This window comes from Zingiber officinale, chromosome 6B (genome assembly GCF_018446385.1).
Source record: "Zingiber officinale cultivar Zhangliang chromosome 6B, Zo_v1.1, whole genome shotgun sequence".
NCBI classification, from domain to species: Eukaryota; Viridiplantae; Streptophyta; class Magnoliopsida; order Zingiberales; family Zingiberaceae; genus Zingiber; species Zingiber officinale.
In genome coordinates this window covers 131,480,315-131,499,829 of record NC_055996.1, presented here as the reverse complement: position 1 = coordinate 131,499,829, position 19,515 = coordinate 131,480,315, and the positions used below count along the sequence as shown (strand labels likewise).

The 19,515-nt window shown below is 37.2% G+C and overlaps 4 protein-coding genes across 4 annotated transcripts; 2 read left to right on the top strand and 2 right to left on the bottom strand.

Annotated features, from left to right (window-relative positions):
• The first annotated feature begins 25 nt into the window (after positions 1-25).
• Positions 26-2,491, top strand: LOC121990675 (pollen receptor-like kinase 4). The gene is made up of 2 exons (XM_042544772.1): positions 26-885; positions 968-2,491. The coding sequence occupies exons 1-2, from the start codon at positions 228-230 to the stop codon at positions 2,188-2,190; spliced, it is 1,881 nt and encodes a 626-aa protein (XP_042400706.1). The 5' UTR covers positions 26-227; the 3' UTR covers positions 2,191-2,491.
• A 2,163-nt stretch (positions 2,492-4,654) lies between these two features.
• On the bottom strand, positions 4,655-7,147 carry LOC121989544 (GMP synthase [glutamine-hydrolyzing]-like). The gene is made up of 6 exons (XM_042543647.1): positions 6,502-7,147; positions 5,992-6,242; positions 5,526-5,901; positions 5,325-5,456; positions 5,086-5,261; positions 4,655-4,998 (listed from the first exon to the last, which is right to left on the bottom strand). Exons 1-6 carry the CDS (start codon positions 7,081-7,083, stop codon positions 4,875-4,877), a joined length of 1,641 nt encoding a protein of 546 aa, XP_042399581.1. The 5' UTR covers positions 7,084-7,147; the 3' UTR covers positions 4,655-4,874.
• A 4,312-nt stretch (positions 7,148-11,459) lies between these two features.
• LOC121989545 lies at positions 11,460-15,022 on the top strand. The gene is made up of 6 exons (XM_042543648.1): positions 11,460-12,492; positions 13,013-13,110; positions 13,236-13,260; positions 13,363-13,483; positions 13,572-13,706; positions 14,578-15,022. Exons 1-6 carry the CDS (start codon positions 12,039-12,041, stop codon positions 14,780-14,782), a joined length of 1,038 nt encoding a protein of 345 aa, XP_042399582.1. The 5' UTR covers positions 11,460-12,038; the 3' UTR covers positions 14,783-15,022.
• A 66-nt stretch (positions 15,023-15,088) lies between these two features.
• On the bottom strand, positions 15,089-15,845 carry LOC121989547 (pectinesterase inhibitor 28-like). The gene has a single exon (XM_042543649.1). It carries the CDS (start codon positions 15,774-15,776, stop codon positions 15,186-15,188), a length of 591 nt encoding a protein of 196 aa, XP_042399583.1. The 5' UTR covers positions 15,777-15,845; the 3' UTR covers positions 15,089-15,185.
• Between the last annotated feature and the right edge of the window lie 3,670 nt (positions 15,846-19,515).

Sequence of the window (19,515 nt, the reverse complement as noted above, 5' to 3'; positions counted from 1 at the left end):
CTCGTCCAGCGGCGACGACGACTCGGTCAACTCGCCGGTGGCCACCATCACTCGCTCTCCTATTCTCGGCCTTCCACCGTCTCCTTCGGCGTCACCATCACCTCAAAAAACGCCTCCCCCTCAAAGCTCCCCACCCCTCCTCAAATCTCTCTCGACGAACACCTCCCCAATCAATCGCGTCTCGTTCCCGCTGCTCGCGCGCCCCACTCGGACGGTCGCCGAGCACCATGGATGGTCGGCGGCCGCTCCCGCTCCTCGTTGTCGTCCTCCTCCTCCTCCTCGCCCGACGCTCCCTCACTTCCCCCGACGCAGACGTCCTCTTCGCCTTCAAGGCCACGATCATCGACAACTCCGGCTCCCTCAGCAGCTGGATCCCCGACACCGACCCTTGCTCCGGCCACGTGACCAAGTGGGCCGGCGTCATCTGCGACAATGAAGGCAGCGTCGACGGGCTTCGGCTCGAGAACATGAACCTCGCCGGCGTGATCGACGTCGGTCCCCTCGCGGCCCTGCCTCAGCTCCGCTCCTTCAGCATCATAAACAACGGCTTCGCCGGGACAATGCCGGAGTTCGGGAAGCTCACAAGCCTAAAAGCCGTGTACCTGTCGAGGAACAAGTTCTCCGGCGAGCTTCCCGACGCGTCGTTCGCCGGCATGAGTTGGTTGAAGAAGCTGTACCTGTCCAACAACCAATTCACGGGCGCGATTCCGGCCTCTGTCGCCGCTCTGCCGAGGCTGCTTGAGCTAGGGCTGGACGGCAACCGGTTCGGCGGCGCGATCCCACAGTTCCGGTCGAACGAGTTGAAGATGGTGAACTTGTCCAACAATAACTTGGAGGGAAGCGTCCCGGCGGGCATCAGCAATATGGACGCTAGTCTCTTTTCAGGTTATCCTCTTCTAAAAACCTTAAATTGTACTAGTCTTGAAAATTTCTGTTGTATTTTAATTCTGTGGCGATTTTATCACAGGTAACGAAGGCTTATGCGGCAAACCTCTTCAAGTTTCATGTTCATTGTCGTCGTCATCGTCGTCGTCATCTTCGCCATCATCTCCATCAACCAACCAGCCCCTTCTTCACATGTCGTCGATGGTAGTCCTCAGTCTAGTTCTAGCCATTATCGCCATCATACTCTCGACTCGTCGCCGGCCTCCGGTGAAAAATGTTGCGGTAAAGAACTCCAAGCCCGCGCCAACTAAGGAAGAAATGATGGAGGAGGGAACGACGCGCTCCGGCGGCGGGAGCACCACTAGCAAGAAGTCCACAAAGGAGACCGACCAAGGAAGGTTGATCTTCGTGAAAGAAGGCATAGGGAAGTTCGACCTGCGAGACCTGCTCAAGTCCTCTGCAGAGGTGTTGGCCACCGGCAACTTCGTCACCGCCTACAAGGCCGCCTTGCCGAACGGCACGGCCATGGTGGTCAAAAGGTTTAGGAACATGAACAGAGTAGGGAAGGAGGACTTCGACGAGCATATGAGACGTTTAGGAAGATTGTCCCACCCAAATCTGCTGCCATTGGTAGCTTACTATTACAGGAAAGATGAGAAGCTGTTGGTCACTGGCTATGCCGTCAAACGGAGCTTGGCTGATCTCCTCCACGGTTCTCGACTGAAAGCATCGGTTGACTGGTTTACTCGATTGAAGATTGTGAAAGGAGTAGCCAAAGGGTTAAACTACCTGTACGAAGAGCTGCAGATGCTAAGCGTGCCCCACGGCCACCTCAAGTCCACCAACGTCCTCCTCAATGACTCTCTCCAGCCACTGCTCACCGACTTCGCCCTGATTCCGGTGATGAACCCGGCGCACGCCGCCCAATTCATGGCGGCGTTCAAGTGCCCCGAGTATAAGAAACAAGAGAGGACGTGCAAGAAGAGCGACGTCTGGAGCTTGGGCGTGCTCATACTCGAGATCCTGACAGGGAAAGTGCCCGCCACGGAGAAGGGAGGGACAGACTTGCCGGCCCTGGTGAACTCCGTCCCCAGAGAGGAATGGGCGAGCAAGGTGCTCGACGGAGAGGTAAATCCAACGCCGGAGGCGACGACGAAGGAAGCGCTGATCGAGTTGCTGCAGATCGGATTAGATTGCTGCGAGGAAGATGACGAGAAGCGGTGCGAGCTAGAAGAAGCTCTGGACAGGATTGAAGCGCTGAAGGAAGCATCAAGTGGAGATCACGCAGCCATCGACATCAACTGAGATCGCAATGAAGCTTGGCGAGAGAGATTCACGTAAGGATTAATCGAAGAAGCTCGCAATGCAACAAATTAAAAACACAGCAGTGAATGATCCACAGTGCAATCGGCGTAGCCCCGAAGGTTTTCCTGTGTTCTTGACTACAATGGCAGTGTGGAAAACGGTAAGGTGATAGGGATATTCATGGAAGAGACAGAGATCTCGATGTTCTAGATCCACACTTATTTTTTTTCCTGATGTATTTAGCTGCTTAAGTTTAATGCCCATTTAAATTTGTATGTTGTGAGATACGATAAACATTCGATACCAGTAGCTTGTGAGATTCGTAAACTAAACCCTTCTAAATTATTCCTGTAATTTTCTTTTACAACAATATATATCTATATATATATATAATTATACTTCTTGAATCAATAAACTTTACTGAAGAACCATGTTCTATAGACACCATCAAGTTTAAGTTGTAGTAAAATAGTAATCCTTAGTCAGCAAATGAAGAACAGAAGGTGGAGAAGGTCAGAGACTGACTTAATTACAAGATTATTTTCCAGTAGTCAAAGATTAATCACATGTTTTCAAACCAGAGGAAAATAAACAATTGCAGGAAACACACAGGAGAATCCAATGATTTAAACACCTAAAGCACCTCATTAGTTTTCAAGAGAGAGAGAAAGAGGAGGAGGAGGAGGAGGAGGATGAAACTGATGGAGAAGCTCAAGCGTTTGTCATCTGCACTGCTGTTACTGATGGTATGGCTTCTTTCCGTCTGTAACTTCGGTCAAACAAGGGAGCTGCTGTCGGCCGGAGAAGAATCTGTCGCCGTGAAAGTAGACCGGACAGTGAACCGGGGAAGGCAAGCAAGGGTGAGTTTTAGGAGGATTCCGCCATCAAACTCAAACCCAACACACAACAAGTAAGTGCGGTGTTATGAGTTGAACTTCTTAGCTTGTGGTTTCTTCAATTTGTACTTCATCTGTCTGCACTTCACTGTTTTAGACTTTGCAAATTAAAAAAAAAAAAAAAATTACAGCAAAGCGAAGAGATAGCAAATGTAGTCATTTCATAGAGGTGTAGAGATCTATTTCCCCTCCTTTAACTAAGTCTTGTGTTATTTTATCACTATGTCTTTGGAAAAAAAATTCTTCTTACCCTCTAATAATTTTACAGATAACTATAAATCGATCTCATAATTGCAATCCCAGGCGAGATCCTTTGGTCTCGTCTACCTTGATCCGTCGTTGGATCAAGGGCAGTGATTGAAGATATTCAATGGTAAACGTTAACAGGTGGGGATCATTCAATCCCTCCAATCAGTATAATGGACCAGAGTCTAGTCCGTTAAAAGTGGACCAGAGGATCCCTGCTCATGTAATTTGAAATCAGAAAACCTATGAATATTGAGATTTTCTTGATTCTGGGGTTAACGAATTTTTTTTATCAAAAATATCCTCCGATAAGAAAAAAATATGAACAAAAAAGAAAAACACAGAAAAAAAGAAAAAAAAATTGAAAAACTAAAAACATAAAAAAAAATAAAAAACTTTTAAAAAATTAAAAATATAAAAAAAATAAAAAAAAGTGTTTTGTAATTCAGAATAATACAATAAAATATTAAACTAGGTTATTCATTAACACCTTCAAATAAATAAATTTTTGTTGTATTATTTAAGTTGAAAAAAAATATTTAGTTATATTTTATTTCTTTTAATTTTGATTATATGATTATCTAGTAATTAATAATATAATAAAAATTATACATAATAACTTAAACTAAACGTATCCTTAGAATCTTGTTATACATTATAACTTAGAGATATATACGTGATTGAATATTTGATAAACAATATTATTATTGATTCATATCAATTCATGTGGAAATAAATAAATATTGCTATACATCTGCTTCAAATATATAGGGTTCAATTTATTATTTTTCTAATAAAATTATATATATATATATATATATATATATATATATATATATGGTAAAAAAAATTTTTTAATCTTATGATTTTAATATATAATAAAATTTAGAAGCAAAATTTATCTCAAACATACAAATTCATTTTTTAAATGATAAATTAAATTCATTCCATTGAGTTCACTTAATTCATTATAATTGAATATTTTTTTCATGTATAATTCAGACAAACTTTAACAGTACAAATATAATTTGTTTCTGTCCTATGGGCTCTTATTGTATTTTATTTTTTCTGAAAAAAAATGCCACAATATTTAATAATAATAATAATATAAAATAAAAGCAGTATACCAAGTTAATTCTATTTGCTGACTTTAAAAAATGCTTCGTTTTTGCACTGAACACTAATAGATTTTAGCATCATACTCAAATAATAAAAATATGTTTTAAGACAAAAGGAATGTTTAATGACAAATTAACTAATTTATATTTATTTAATATTTTAAAACAAATTTAACTAAATATTGAGCCAAACAAAAACACAAATAATTCATAAAATTGTATTCATTAACTCAAAAATTTTAATCATGTTTTTTTGAAAATATGACATACACTTTATATGATATATATGATATTCATTTGATATTTAACATTTAAGCTAAATTATAAAAATAACGCTGATACAAAAGACGATCTTCACAAATAACGGTTGGAGCCACTGGCGCAGAATAACTAACAAGCCGATGATCTTCATCTGTGTTCCAACTCATTCCCATTCCACAGTTGCAGGTGGTTTCGATGTTATGTCTTGACACACTCGATTGACGCCACGGACATTGTTGCATATCTTTCGAACCACGTCGATGAGGAATTTATGATCGAAGTAATACCTGACAGGATTTCAAAAAAAAATTGTTTAACAATTGTGCAACAACAAATCACTATTACTTCAAGAATCATCATGTTGTTGAACTAACCAGTCTGCGGTCATTCCATCCTCACTTGTAATTGCCCGAAGTACCACGACATGAGAATGTGTCCTCTGATCTCCTTGAACACCCACTGATTGCACTGGGAGAAAAACAGCAAAAGCTTGCCATATGGAATCATAGAGGCCAGCTTCTTTGATTGACTGGATAAAAATCTCATCCACCTAGAAAATATGCTATAAGAGAGGGCAAACAAAGTTCAGTAAGAAGACATCAATCAAGCAAACCTGCCGAAGAATCTCCAAAGCATTTCCTTCAGTTACATCACCAAGCACACGGACAGCGAGGCCGGGTCCAGGGAATGGGTGTCTCTTTAGAAATGATTCAGGAACATTCAAAATGCGTCCAAGTTTTCGTACCTTACAAGCACTTGGCATGTTAGAATCATTCAGTGTAGCAAAATGTCATGTAACTGGATATCATCATACCTCATCTTTAAACAAGAACTTTAGTGGTTCAATAAGCTTTAGCTTCATGTCCTTCGGAAGCCCTCCGACATTGTGATGGCTCTTGATTGTGTGAGAGTGAGTCATTCCACTTCCGGGAGGTGGACAAGACTCTATTACATCCGGATAGAGAGTCCCCTGGACCAAGAAAGTAGGTTTTTTCCCCAATTTTTTCTCTAGTTCTATAGCAAATTCATCAAAAATGCATATGAACTCGTGACCGATAATTTTTCTCTTCATCTCGGGGTCTTTAACACCTTTTAGCTTATTCAGAAACTGCTCAGAAGCATCTACACAAGTAACTGGTAAATGCAGCTCGCTTTCAAAGGTCGACATGACTCTTTCCCTTTCCTTGTACCTATAGCAGGCAAGGTTTATTGTATCAAACAGATGCAATGACATCAAGCTTTTTCATCCCGCAACATACTAAGAAAGGAGTGTAATTAACCTCAATAATCCATTGTCAACAAAAACGCAATGAAGCCTATCTCCAATTGCCTTGTGAACAAGAGTGGCAGCAACAGTGGAATCAACTCCTCCAGATAATGCACAAATCACATGCTCATCAGGCCCTACCATACCTTTGATAACCTTAACTTCTTCTTCGAGTACGTCTTGCATCTTCCAATCAGCAGATATCCCACAAACGTCCAAGAGAAAATGTCGGAGTGTCTCCATTCCTTGAGGAGAATGTGTGACCTATCAGATCCAAAGAAAATGACAAGAATATATGAATGTTAAACCTCTAAAGGCAGATTATTTATAAATCAACAGAAATTGTCAATTTGGTGGCGAGTAATGGCAGGATCTAAAGTTTGGGTCTTGAAATTGGACGTTTGATAGCACACTAGAATGAATCTCTTTTCACTGAATTATGAGAAGAAGAAGAAAAAAAAAAAGATGCCTTGACAATCGGCAAATAGACCAGACAGGAAAAAAAAATTCAAAGAAACGTTACCTCTGGATGGTACTGGAGACCATAGAGCCTTCTTGATCTGTTCTCAATGGCGGCCACTGATCCCTGCAGACTCCTGGCGACCACCGTGAAACCCTCAGGCAGCTTCACCGCCTCATCTCCGTGGCTCATCCACACAACCTGATGCCAGCCAGCGGCCTCCGCCCCATAAAGCCCGCACTCACCCTCCACGACGATCTCCATCTTCCCATACTCCTGCTTCTCCCCGACGTCGACGACTCCTCCCAGCTTCTGCACGATTAGCTGCATCCCGTAGCAGATGCCGAGCACGAAGACGCCGTTCTCCTCGGCGTACTCGAGGAAGCCGTCGGGAAACGAGGGAGCACCGGGAGAGTGGACGGAATGGGGCCCGCCGGAGAGTATTACGACGCTGGGGTTGAGCTTAGCGATGGAGTCGAGGGAGTTGGTTCCGGAGACGCAGAGGGAGAGGACGGAGAGCTGCCGGATCCGGCGGGTGATGAGGTGGGTGTACTGGGAGCCATAGTCGAGGATGAGGACGAGATTGGAGGTGCCGCGCGCTACGCCGTTGCCGTTGGAGGCGTTGGATTTGACGGCAGGGTCCATGTCTCCGGTGGCGGCTAGAGAGCTAGGGTTTAAGGAAGGAATGTAGCATATAAGATGACGTGTAGTTTCTCCTATAAATTCAAATATGAATGTGTATCATAGGATAATGGGAATAAGTATGAATTTGATTATTATCTTTAAAAATAATATTTGGCTAGTTGAATATTTTTAATCAAATTTAACCTAAATTTTTTTTTATTCTTGGAGGAAAATAAGAGAAAAAATTAGATGTAAGAGAAAGTTGGATGTAAGAAAAATATATGATGAAAGAAAAAGTGTGACGAGAGAAAAAGTATGATGGAAAAAAATGAAGAGAAGAAAAGTGTGATGAGAGAAAATGAGGAGAGAGAGCGTGATAGAAGATATTGAAAAGAGAAAACATATGATGAGAGAGAAAGAATAATGAGAAAAAATGAAGAGAGAAAGTGTGATAAGAAAAAATGATAAATTGAGGAGAGAAAGTATCATAAGAAAATGTGATGAAAGAGAAATTATGATGGAAAAAAATAAAGAGTAAGAAAGTGTGATGGGAGAAAATGAGAAAAGAGAGTGTGTAATGGAAAAGAATTAAGAAAGAGAAGTGTGATAAAAGAAAATATAGAGAGAAGTATGGTGAGAGAGATTGAGGAGAGAGAAAATATGATAAAAAATAGAAAAGAATAAATAAAGAGAAAAAAATGAGAGAAGGTGTGTGATAAGAGAGAATACATAGAGAAAATGATAGAGAATATATGATGAGAGAGAATGTGATGAAAAAGAATGAAGAGAGAGAAAATATGATGAAATAAAATATAGAGAGAGAGTATGGTAAGAGAAATTGAGGAGAGAGAGAGTATGATAAAAAAATGAGGAGAGAATGAAAAGAGAGAAAGTAATGAGAGAGTGTGTGTGATAAGAGATAATACAGAGAAAATGATAGAGAATGTCTGATGAGAGAGAATGAGAAGAGAGAAAATATGTTGAGAGAGAAAATATGATGATAGAATGAGGAAAGAGAAAGTGTGGTGAGAGAGAACAAGGAAAGAGTAAAATGAAAGAAAAATTAACAAATATACTAAGAATATTTTTGTCCAAAATTTAATTTTTATTTCCATTCCATTAAAACCCAAGGGAGAGGGTGAGTTTCATCCACACCTAAATTTTTAGGTTTAATTCCAAAATCTTAATTCTATTCCCATCAACCAAACATAAAGCTTGGGAATGAATTCATTCCCTCATTCCCAAACCTCTAAATCAAACGTCACTTAAATCTATAAAATCTTATAGTTGTTAGAGCATCTGCAACGCCTTTAATGTGCAAATGCGTTAATACATTTTTTTTATGAATCAGTAGCACTAACACGTTCAAAGATTTGAACGCGTTAATACCACAGTGCCAAAAAAGCTATCCACGTCGGCGTTAATGTCTCAGGCATTAACATCGTTGTGGATGCCCTTAATCATCTAAATTTGAAAATTCTAAAAATTCTATAAGATTTTTAAAAACTATATTTTTTTACAAGTACATGAAGTTGAGATTTAGCAAAAAAAAAAAAAAAATCATATTTTCAAAAAATACCGCTGAGTTAAAATTTGATTTAAAAACTAATAATAATTAACATATAATGCTGTATCAATTTCATGAGTCTTAGGATAATAATAATGTAATGATTAAGCTATTTAAACGGTTACCTAGATATTTAAGAATTGAATCTATTATGTATTATATTTTTTATAGTGAAAAGATATTTATAGTAATACTGATCACTTAGATAGACCTCCATAGGTCGTCGATGAAAAATTTTATTGGTATTGGATCGAATTGTTTATCTTTAAAACTAATTGATTTGAATAGTTAAATACTTTATTAAAAATATATATATCAATCTTATAACTATGGGAAATTTATTTTTTTCACTTGATTTATCATAAAATAAATCTCATGAAAACACATGTATTTCATGTATAAAGAAATAATCTTACCCGTGACACCAATAGCTAAGGGTGTATTTGGTTTACTAATTTTCTATTTTTATTTTTTAGAAAATTATGTATTTTCTAAAAAATAGAAAATGATTTTGAGATATTCTTTATTTTTTTAAAAAAATACTATCTATATTTAAAAAAAAAATCAAAAATATAAACCAAACACTATTTTTCATAAATATATTTTTTTCAAAAAATAATAATAGAAAACGCACTCAAGCTTTTTCCAAAGCATTGAAAAGCTAGTTTTTTTTTTATTAAGGTGAAGTTTTATTAAAGCAAAGCTAGCTTGATTACATAATATAAAAATATTTTCAAATATGATTTGGTAAAATATGTACATAGTAATTTTACATCATTTGGACTATTTCTCTATATTTTAAATATTATTTGTTCTCATTATAGCTAATATTACATTAAAGCATACTCTTAATAGACTTAAAAAGATATTTCAAATTAGAATTTCTATATTTCAAAGATATAATTATGGGTGATGAAAAGTCAATTAAATTAACTAAATGAATCAAGTTGAATTTGATTAATTTAAAAATTAATGCTTTTATAAATATTGATTATTTCAATCAAATAAATTCGGTCTAGGTTTAAAAAATTGAATTCGATTAAACGGATTAAAACGAATTCAACCATGATCAAATTAGAATCTCTAATTTCATAATTCGTGACTTATATGTAAGTACCCGCATAATTTTGATGTGGTAAACTAAGCTCAATTAGGTACTATTGTATTTAATACTTGTGTTTAAGTAGGTAGAAATTTAAGAACACAAAAAGTCGAGCGGAAAATGTAACTAGCGAGAAAGATGTCATGGGGAAAGAATTGATGGGTTTGGTACATCTAAGCAACAAGGTACTGCGGAAGAATATACTGGTGGACAAGAAGAACGTGCGCAACGTTTGAGGGATGAGAAACTGGAGAGGAAGCCTGCTCGAGAAGAAAGTCAAAAAATGAGTTCAGGTGAATCCTATTTCGGATGGTCGAAATCATCCAAGTGAGCGGAGCAGTGGAAGAACCAAATGAGAAGTTTGGAGCTCGGTAGCAGCTGCTGAAGGCGCTTTTAATGACATTGAAGGCGCCCTTGGGCCTTTCAGGAAGAAGACGCCTTCAACCTTTGAAGGCGCCTTCGAGCTTCTATGGAATGCGCCTTCAACCCCTTAAAGGCGCCTTCAAACAGTAACCATTGTGAAGATGAACTTTATCTTCGCACGTATAGGATTTGTCACGCTGGAGGCGCCTTCCACTCTATTGAAGACACATTTCAGTCTCGGAGAAATTTTTTCAGGGGCTATAAAAAGGCCCCTATACCTAGAAAAAAATACAACTCCTGTATTAACTTTCTGAGCTTTTCAAAGAGTATAAGCGACTTCTCCGCCTTCATCAAAGGAGACGCATTTAGTAGAATTTTGCAACCGCCTTGGATTAACAACCATCTAAATTGTAACCAAGTAACAATCTTAGTCTCTTACTTATTTTTTTCTTTTAAGTTGTTATTTCATTTATTGTTGTTGCTTAATTAGAATTGTGCTAAAAGAATGGGAAGGAGTTTTATTTTGTTTTTATAAGTAATTCACCCTCCTCTTATCGACCGTTGTACCAACATTATCTTTACTTCCAACTCGAGTTATAATTTGATTGAAAGTTCGATTATTTGATTTTTGATTGATTTAATTTATATTTTATCAGCTGTTTGTTCGATTTGTTAGGAAAGGTTGATCAATTTAATTAGATAAAAAAATTAATTTATTAAATTTTGATTTAACCCATGATTTAATTATTAATCAATTGCTCACAAGGACTAACCTTGTAATCTTAGAACTCTCATAAATTTAGCACTTGTTTTTTTTAAAGCATTGTAAGTTCATCAAAGTTAGGATCATTTCATCTTAAAGAAACAGGTTGTGCTTTACCGTTATTTCATCTTTACCTAATTAATTGAATAGAATTTTTAACTTTGATTAACTCACTTCTGGAGTTATAAAATAATTGATACATAGTGTAATATGGTTAAAGTATTATGTATAATAAAGAAAATTATGTATATATATAATAATAATAAACTTGTAAAAGAAAAGGAAATCTAATGGGAGCCCAATAAAAAAAATGATTTATCTTAGTTATAATTATAAGAGGATAATGACTCTTTATTTGATCAATTAATTCCTACAATACTAAAAAAAAAAAAAGCAAATGCTAAATTTAAGAGTGCTATAGTATTGTAATGGTTGTTGTCTCACTCGTAAAAGTGGAATAAATTTCCCCTTAATATATTGAATGTTGAATTTTGTTAATCTGATCTCAAAATATGTCATATCGAATTATTGTAATCAAGAAAAAACATCAAAAAAACATAAGAGATGTTTTTTTTTAGAAAATCAAAAAGACGACAGAAATGGTGGCGTGATTTATTGCTTGTCTCTCACTCCGATTCCGACACCATTCGAATCATCAGCCCAGGTGCGCGATCTCCAACACAACATGGAATATTAACCCTAAAAAGGCCAAGGGCAAAGCGCACGCAACGACAGGAGGTGCGCCGGAGAAACGGAGCGGCAGCGGTGGGAGGAGGCCGTCCGTTGATTGGATTTGCCCCCTAATCCCGTCGCGCCGTCTAGGATCGGGGGCAATCGTCTACTTCTTCTTTGATTTCGTGTTCTTAACTCTTTTGATCTCCAGGGTGCGGCGCATCGATCCTGGATTTATACGATTTGTTGATCCGGTTTGCCACACTTTTTTGTGGTTTCCGATTTCAGTGAGCCCGGGATGCCTCTTCTCGTATAGATCAAGCTTCGATTTTGCTTTTAGATTGATGTATTCTTGTCGCCTATTGGAATCTCTTGCCGACATATTAAAGGTCTCTGTAGCTTTGTAAGATTCCTTGGTGGTTTATTCTTGTTAGCGATCTTGCGGTATCATCTGATTCGAAGATTCGATCGTTGTCACATAATTCTTCTTCTGGAATGTGGGCATCGGCATGTTAAAGAGAGAAGCTCTGCGGTCGTGCTTTTCTCTGTTTGGATTCCTTCGAAGTGATCGTTCTCCTTCGATGGCTTTGAATAAGCCTCTCCTGTGTGCTCATTCCTGTGGGTTCAGCCAGATGAGGGTAGCTAAGGAGACAAGAAAACACGAAGGGAAGTTTTTGGTTCGCATGGACATTGGTTCCACCGGTTGTCCCTGCAATGGATTGAGCTTGATCAGCAGCTTGGAGCACCACAGTGGTGTTCCTAGGAGAGCAGATGATAAAAATTTGAAGTGGAATGTTTTGGCACCCCATCGCCAAGTTAATCGTGATTCTGAAGCCATTCTATCAGAGGATTTGAGGTTGAAGTTGGTGAATGGAGATGGATCATGTAAACATGTAAATCATTTTGGATTTCTGGGCCTTTCAGGTGGTGAGAAGATGATTGTCGCTGTTGATGTTGATGAAGGTATTCTTAGTAAACTTATTATTATCTGTGTTAGGATTGCTATGATACTTATATTGCACGAGGGTCCCCAGATTTGAGAAGCCTAATCCATTAGTGTTAGTCCATTGTCATTTGAATGTCTGGTGAACACACCAAGAATATTCATCCTTGTCCTATTGTTAACTGTACCTACTAACTAGATCCTATCCACTATTGTTTGGAAGGAATTGGATTTAATTTGCTTTGTGATCTATAGTCTAAGGATTGTTAGATCCTCTAGGAAAATAATCAGTTCAAATTAAATAATATTTTTGGAGCAACTGCTCTTTCTTATGCATGACCTTGGCTAATAATACTAGCACAATCTTTATCTAAAACAAATTGTCACTGTTAAAATTGAATGTCTCTGTTGTCGCAGTTTTATCTGCCATGTTGCTTTTTGTTATATGCAATCTTGCTCTGTTGATATTGACACAGCCCATCGCATAATTCTAAGCTAAATCTACTCACTTGACTTCTTACCTATTTTTATGATTTTCAGTCTTGGGAAGCTTTCTTTCAGTTTTGAACAAATTTATTGCGGATCGCTACTCCTCAAATCATTCCGTTGCAGAGTACCATGTCTACGAGTTTTTCAAGGTATCATATGTTGAATTGAAATTGGTTTAATTTAAGCTCAATTTTTTACATGCAAAAGGACCTAGAAATTGGTTTTCCCTTATAATTTAGTTCTCACTGACATTAGTCATCTACGATATCAACAGGTCTGGAAATGTTCTCGAGCTGAAGGTAGCTGGTCTATATTCTTTATTTTTTTTTCTATTTTATCGACTTGGAGCTGTTTCTTTTCATTTTGAGATGCGTCATGTTCCCCTCCCTTTTGTTTTTTAGCTGATATCCGTGTCCATGAGTTCTTCAAAACTTCTTACTTCAAATCTGGCATTCGTCCAATCCCTGGTGCACAGCATGCTCTCCATAATCTGTCTACTTTTTGCAACCTATCTGTGGTAACGTGAGTCTTTTTGATTCTTATTTCTGGTTTAGGTCTTTATAAGGGAATTGTGGTCATCTGTATCATAAATGATTTTTTTTTTCAATAGTTCTCGTCAGAATGCTATTAAGGATCACACAGTTGAATGGATAGAAGAGCATTATCCAGGCTTGTTTCAGGAAATTTACTTTGGCAATCATTTTGCTCTAGATGGAGTATCAAGGCCAAAGTCTGATATTTGCAGGTTATTTTTATTCTTATTATTGTTTCTAGTGTTCATCATCAGACTTATTTTATTCAGACATGGAATTGAGCTAAGTTTAGATTTCTTGCGTAAGGTGAAGATGTCTATTTAGAGCATGCCTTATCTGCCAAGAAAGAATTAAGGCATATCATTAGAATACATTGGGATTTAGTCTTAAACAGGCTGATATAGCTAGGGGAAAAAACTCATAGGAAAAGGGCTAAACTGAAAGAAAAAAGAATACTGTCTGGGTTTGGTTTCCCTGGAGGGAGAAAGAGGTAGTGTAGAGTTATCTGTTCAGCTGATTTCTTGGAGGAAAGGAGAAAAGGGAAATTTCAAAAACTTTTTTTGTTAAAAACATAAAGAGAATCACAAATTAAAATAGATTTTGAAGTTAAAATATTTTAAATTTTTTAAGCCTGGATTTGAGTTTCATTGCATCCAAAAATGTAAAAGTGTTAGGGAAATCTTGTCACCTTGTTTTTGTCCGAGTTTCCGTCCCTCCTAGGAAACACACTAAGAAAAGAAGAATGGAATTTGATTGGGCAAGGCATGGAAGATGCAGTCAACTAACATGAACTTCAATATATAGTTCCATCCGTAGTGATTGGGGAGAGTCTGTAAGGCGAAGGCCTGCTTATATTATATTATTCTAGGAATGCAACTTTTATACTTGGATTCCATCCAAATTGCGAATTTGATGAAAGTTTCAGAAAAATCTTTGTGTTTCTCAGATCCGACTTCAGACACGTTTTATCATGAAAATCTTTTGAGCTTTTTTACACGCCCAAAGTCTTATCTTTATAGCGTTTTGTATGTTTATTATTCTTCGAGTATCTGCCATTGAAGCCCATAGAGTTGCTCTTTGCAGATCTCTGGGAGCACATGTCCTCATCGACGACAATCCAAAATATGCTATCGAATGTGCAGAAATTGGCATGAGAGTACTACTCTTTGATTACGACAACTCGTATCCTTGGTGCAAGTCAGATTCAGCAATCTCACATCCTTTAGTGACAAAGGTTCACAATTGGCAGGAGGTAGAGTTGCAGCTGCTCTCGTGGGTACCAAGATAGGAAATTGAATCTCAAAACTTTTACGGCCAACACAGCCCTCCCAGTTTGTCGGAAGCTTTTTCTTTCCTTCCACATTTCACTATATTTTGGAAGTAAAAGAAAATTCGATCAATTCTCTTCTCGATGCAATAATAGATGCATCTAGAGCACCTTGAAATGGAAGAATTGTGAATACTTGGATATACCTCCTTGATCGATGGCAAGTTTCTGAAATTTTCCCCATTTTGTGGGAATTCTCAATCTTTGTTATGACACTGACAACTGAGCAATTTCAGTTCTCAAATATTCTTCGTTCTCGGTTGTTACTTCATGTAATATATCGAACTTCTATTCATGCCATGTAATTTATGAGAACCAAATTAAACGCAAACAATTAATGATCTAAGCGATGAATTTAGAGAGCTCATGGGAGGAGATTGGCGATGGCAATGGCGACGCTACAGAGCTTGAAGAAGTACTCGCTCCTCTCCGCGAAGGGCGACTGCAGCCCGGGCTTGTCGGCGTAGGCGCTCTCGCAAGTGTCGGAGTAGGTCATGGCGCTGGAGACGAGGTCGTTTACGTCGTAGTAGGCTCCGCGGCGAAGTGCGGCGGAGGACTGCCGGAGCACGTCCACGGCCTCCTTGTACTCCTCGACGCAGTCTCTCAGGCACCAGGCGGCGTAGGTGTGGCCTTCCCCGCCGCTGGCGTCGTGGCGCCTGGAGAGGTTCTTGGCGAGGGCGACGGTGACCTTGGCGTGTGCGAGGCTGACTTCGAGGGCGATGGCGGCGAGTCCCTGAAGGTCAGCGCGGCGGCTTCTGGGGCGGGAGGAGAGGGAGGCGACACAGACGTCGTAGTAGAGCGTGCGGTTGCAGGTGGAGGCGATGAGGCTGCCGGCGGCGAGGGAAGGTGCGTCGCGGTGGGAATGGACCACGACAGCAAATGAAGATGCGGCGGCGAATGCGAAGAACAAGAAGAGAGGCAGCGGCGGTGAAGGAGGAGGAAGAGAAGCCGCCATGGCGAGGCGAATCTGACGCTGTTCCCGATTTGTGATCGTCGAGCCGCGAGGAAATGAATATGAACTAGATGGCTAATTTTCAAAATGACCCACTAAATCTTCTTTGTTAAAACACCTCTCAAATTTTCATAAATGTTTAGACATCGAACTCAAGAAGTCGAGAGCTTTTTCCACATTTCCTAAATCTCGATGGCATGTTCATAATTTTCCAATCGAACGGAAGATATCGTCGTTGTCATCTTTAGTTGGTTGGAGTTGCGAGCGTTTGTTAGTTCGTCGTCGCAGCAAGAAACGCACGAAAAGGGCTACTATTTGTTTGCCTCACGCTAATAGATTAATTATTTGTTAATTTTTTATGCAGTAAATTCGTTAGGTTTTCATCTAATACATAAAAAATTAGTTATTCGTGATAAATTAAGTTTGGAAAGTACATAAATATGTTAAAAGTGATCAAATAAGTAGTTACTTGACACATTTAGCCGTCAATCCTACCTTTATTTAAATATTTGGATATTTTATATTTATATTATAAAACTAAAACGACAAATTAATTAAGTTAAAGTTTTTCAATATCTAAATCTATCAACCTAAATTTTAAAATTATCAAATCACGATATACCCATTTTAACTCGTTTTATTGTTCCCAATATAGATTTATCAATGAATTCTATAAATCATTTTACCACTCTAAACTCTAAATCATAAAATCTTATTCCATTTCAACAAATCACTATTTTTAATATAATGCATTAAATTAATATTTAAAAATATAAATATAATAAAAAAAATTAGACGAACACTAATACCTGATTCTATATTATTTCGAACTCTTTAAGTCAATAAGTCGGTTTCAGTTAAAATATGTTAATGGACCTAAATAATTCAAAATGACATAGAATTAGGTCTTTTGTGTTTGTCTAATTCTCTTAATTATCTATGTATTCAAATATTAATTTGATACACTTATGTGAATAGTGATTTTTAAAAAAAGTATCATATTTTTTTAACCGATTGTTATATTGCAATAATCAATTCGGTAAAGTTATATGATTATGATTAGTAATTTTAATTGATTGATACATCGTAGTAATCGATTAATTTTTATTTTTTTAATAACTGATTCGTATTCAAAAAATACTGCTCTTAATATATTATATCAAATTAATATTTGAGAACGTAGATATAATCAGAAGAATTAGACGAATATATAAGACCTAATTTGATATCATTACGAACTCTCTATATCTATTAGTCAAGCTCGAAATAATATTGAATAAAATCATACGTGTTTATGTATGTTTTATAATTATATTTATGTTCTTAAATATTAATTTGATATAATATATTGATAGTAATAATTTTTTAAATATAAATCGATTGTTTTTTAAAATACATATATTTAATTGATTGATTGACTGTAGTAATCACTGGGAGACTTACCTGTACTAATAAATCAATCATATCCTGATTGAAATAAATGTTGAGGGGGGTAAAATAGGTATTAGAAGATTTGATAATTTTAAATTTGAATAGGTGATTTAAATATTTCAAAACATCATGGAGAAACTAAAATATAAATACTTTTTTTTTGTTTTTTCTAAGATAGATGAGTCAAAAGATCTTCAACATAAGCCTGCATAAAACCCACTATAAATACCGCAATCAGATTAATTAGAAGTAGCTTTCACGGGCGAATCTTCCATTCCATCTCGCAATAAATTGCACGCTTTTTATATATATATATATATATATATAAAAGATTGATATGCTGCGCGGCTGCACAGTGCGCGACTGTGCGCGCGCAGCATATCAATCGGTATTTTTTATTTTTTTTTCTTAGTTTTTAAATTAAAAAAATAATTAAAAATTTTTTTTATGAGTTTATTTCTAGGGTTCAGGCTTTGGTTGTAGTGTTAAAACTATTTTTTTTTTTAGATTTTACCTATGGGGTTTAGGCTTTCCAATTAGATTATAGTATTTGATTTAAAAAAAACATTAAAATAAAATTAATTTAAGTATTTATTGAGTATTGTAATATGTTAAGGGGATATATTAAGGTATTAAAAATTTATATAAGGAAATATTTAATTTTTTAATTGATTTTTTAAATTTAAAATATTAAAAAAAACGAAAAAAAAAAAAAAACCCAGAAGATCACTCCTATATATATATATATATATATATATATATATATATAGAAAAAAATTATGCTGCGGTGCCTTATGTGCGATTTTGCTGTGGTACTTACCACGTCAGCGAGAAAATATAAAAAAAAAAAATCAACGCTGGTAGAAGAGAATCTAGGCCTGGACCGATCAGGCTCCAACCTGATCGGTCTGGGAGTCTTCTGATCGGTCTGACCGATCGGAAGAAAACATATTTTTTTTATGTTTTCTCGCTGACGTGGTAAGTACCACAGTAAAACCGCACATAAGGCATCGCAGCATAATATTTCTCTCTCTCTCTCTCTCTATATATATATATATATATATATATATATATATATATATATATATATATATATATATATATATATTGAGAAAAATATTAAAAAGACGTTTCAAATTGTATCTACGCTACAACTATAGCTAATTATTATATTTGTTTAAAAGTGATTTTGACCAATCTAATATAATCTCAATAAAGTTTAAGTAATTTTGACCAAATATAAATATGAAAATATTTTGTAACAATTTTAATTAAAGTAAAAGGGTTGATTTTTTACCAAGTCAATAGTGCTATGATAACTGCTATAATAACACTAGAATAAAGAGTATTTTAGACCTAAAATAAGTCGCCCTTCTAATGATTTACAAAATTGAGGCCGCTTTAATTTTTATCCCTTTTTTATCTATCCTAATTTGATGTTCTCATTATGTGATTTTTTAATAATACAATTAAACTCTTATATTAAAAATAAATAGAAAATATTATGAATTTATAAAATACAAAATATATACATTAGTATGAGTCCTTTGAATATAACTCAAAAATAAATTTATGAATACTTAGATTTAAAATGAATAATATATTGATCAGTCATGCGAGTGGAATAATAATTTTGAAAGAAGGAGGTGAGGATTCTTAGAGGAGTGAACTCTAAACGAAAAAAATTAAACAGGTCATGGTGATCCGGTGGTAAGGCCGGGGGACCCTCATGAGGGTAAAGTCAATGCCACGTGGAAGTCAAAGGGTTAGGTGGCCGACCGGACAAGGATGGACCGACCGGACAACCTTGAAAAGGTTGGATACGGGAACCGACCGGACACGCTCGGTCGAAGACATAAGGTAGCATACTACGAACAGTCCCCACAGAGCACATTACCGAGGATCTCCTAAGCATACCAGTACATATGGATGGCCGGACGTGATGTGAGTGCCGGCCGGCCGGACGTGAGGTGAGTGTCGGCCGGCCGGACACCCCGGCATGGAGTAAGGAGAGAAAGACAAGGAACATCTTCTGACAGCTGTCATGCTCTATGACTAGGCCATACTCCAAATCTGGCGACAAGGGGTTCTGTTGTCCCATCGAAGACATGCTTGAACTGTGGCAGTATGGTGTCAGATAAGCCTTCTGACAAGCCCTTACTGAGGTACGGGCTGGGGACACGTATTTGCCTCGGCATGTGTGCATGAGCTCCTTCCCAACTCTATATAAGGGGCCTTGCACTTCACCGAGGTACGCGTTCTTTGATACTTGGAGCCACTTCTTCGTTGTCCGCTTACCTGACTTGAGCGT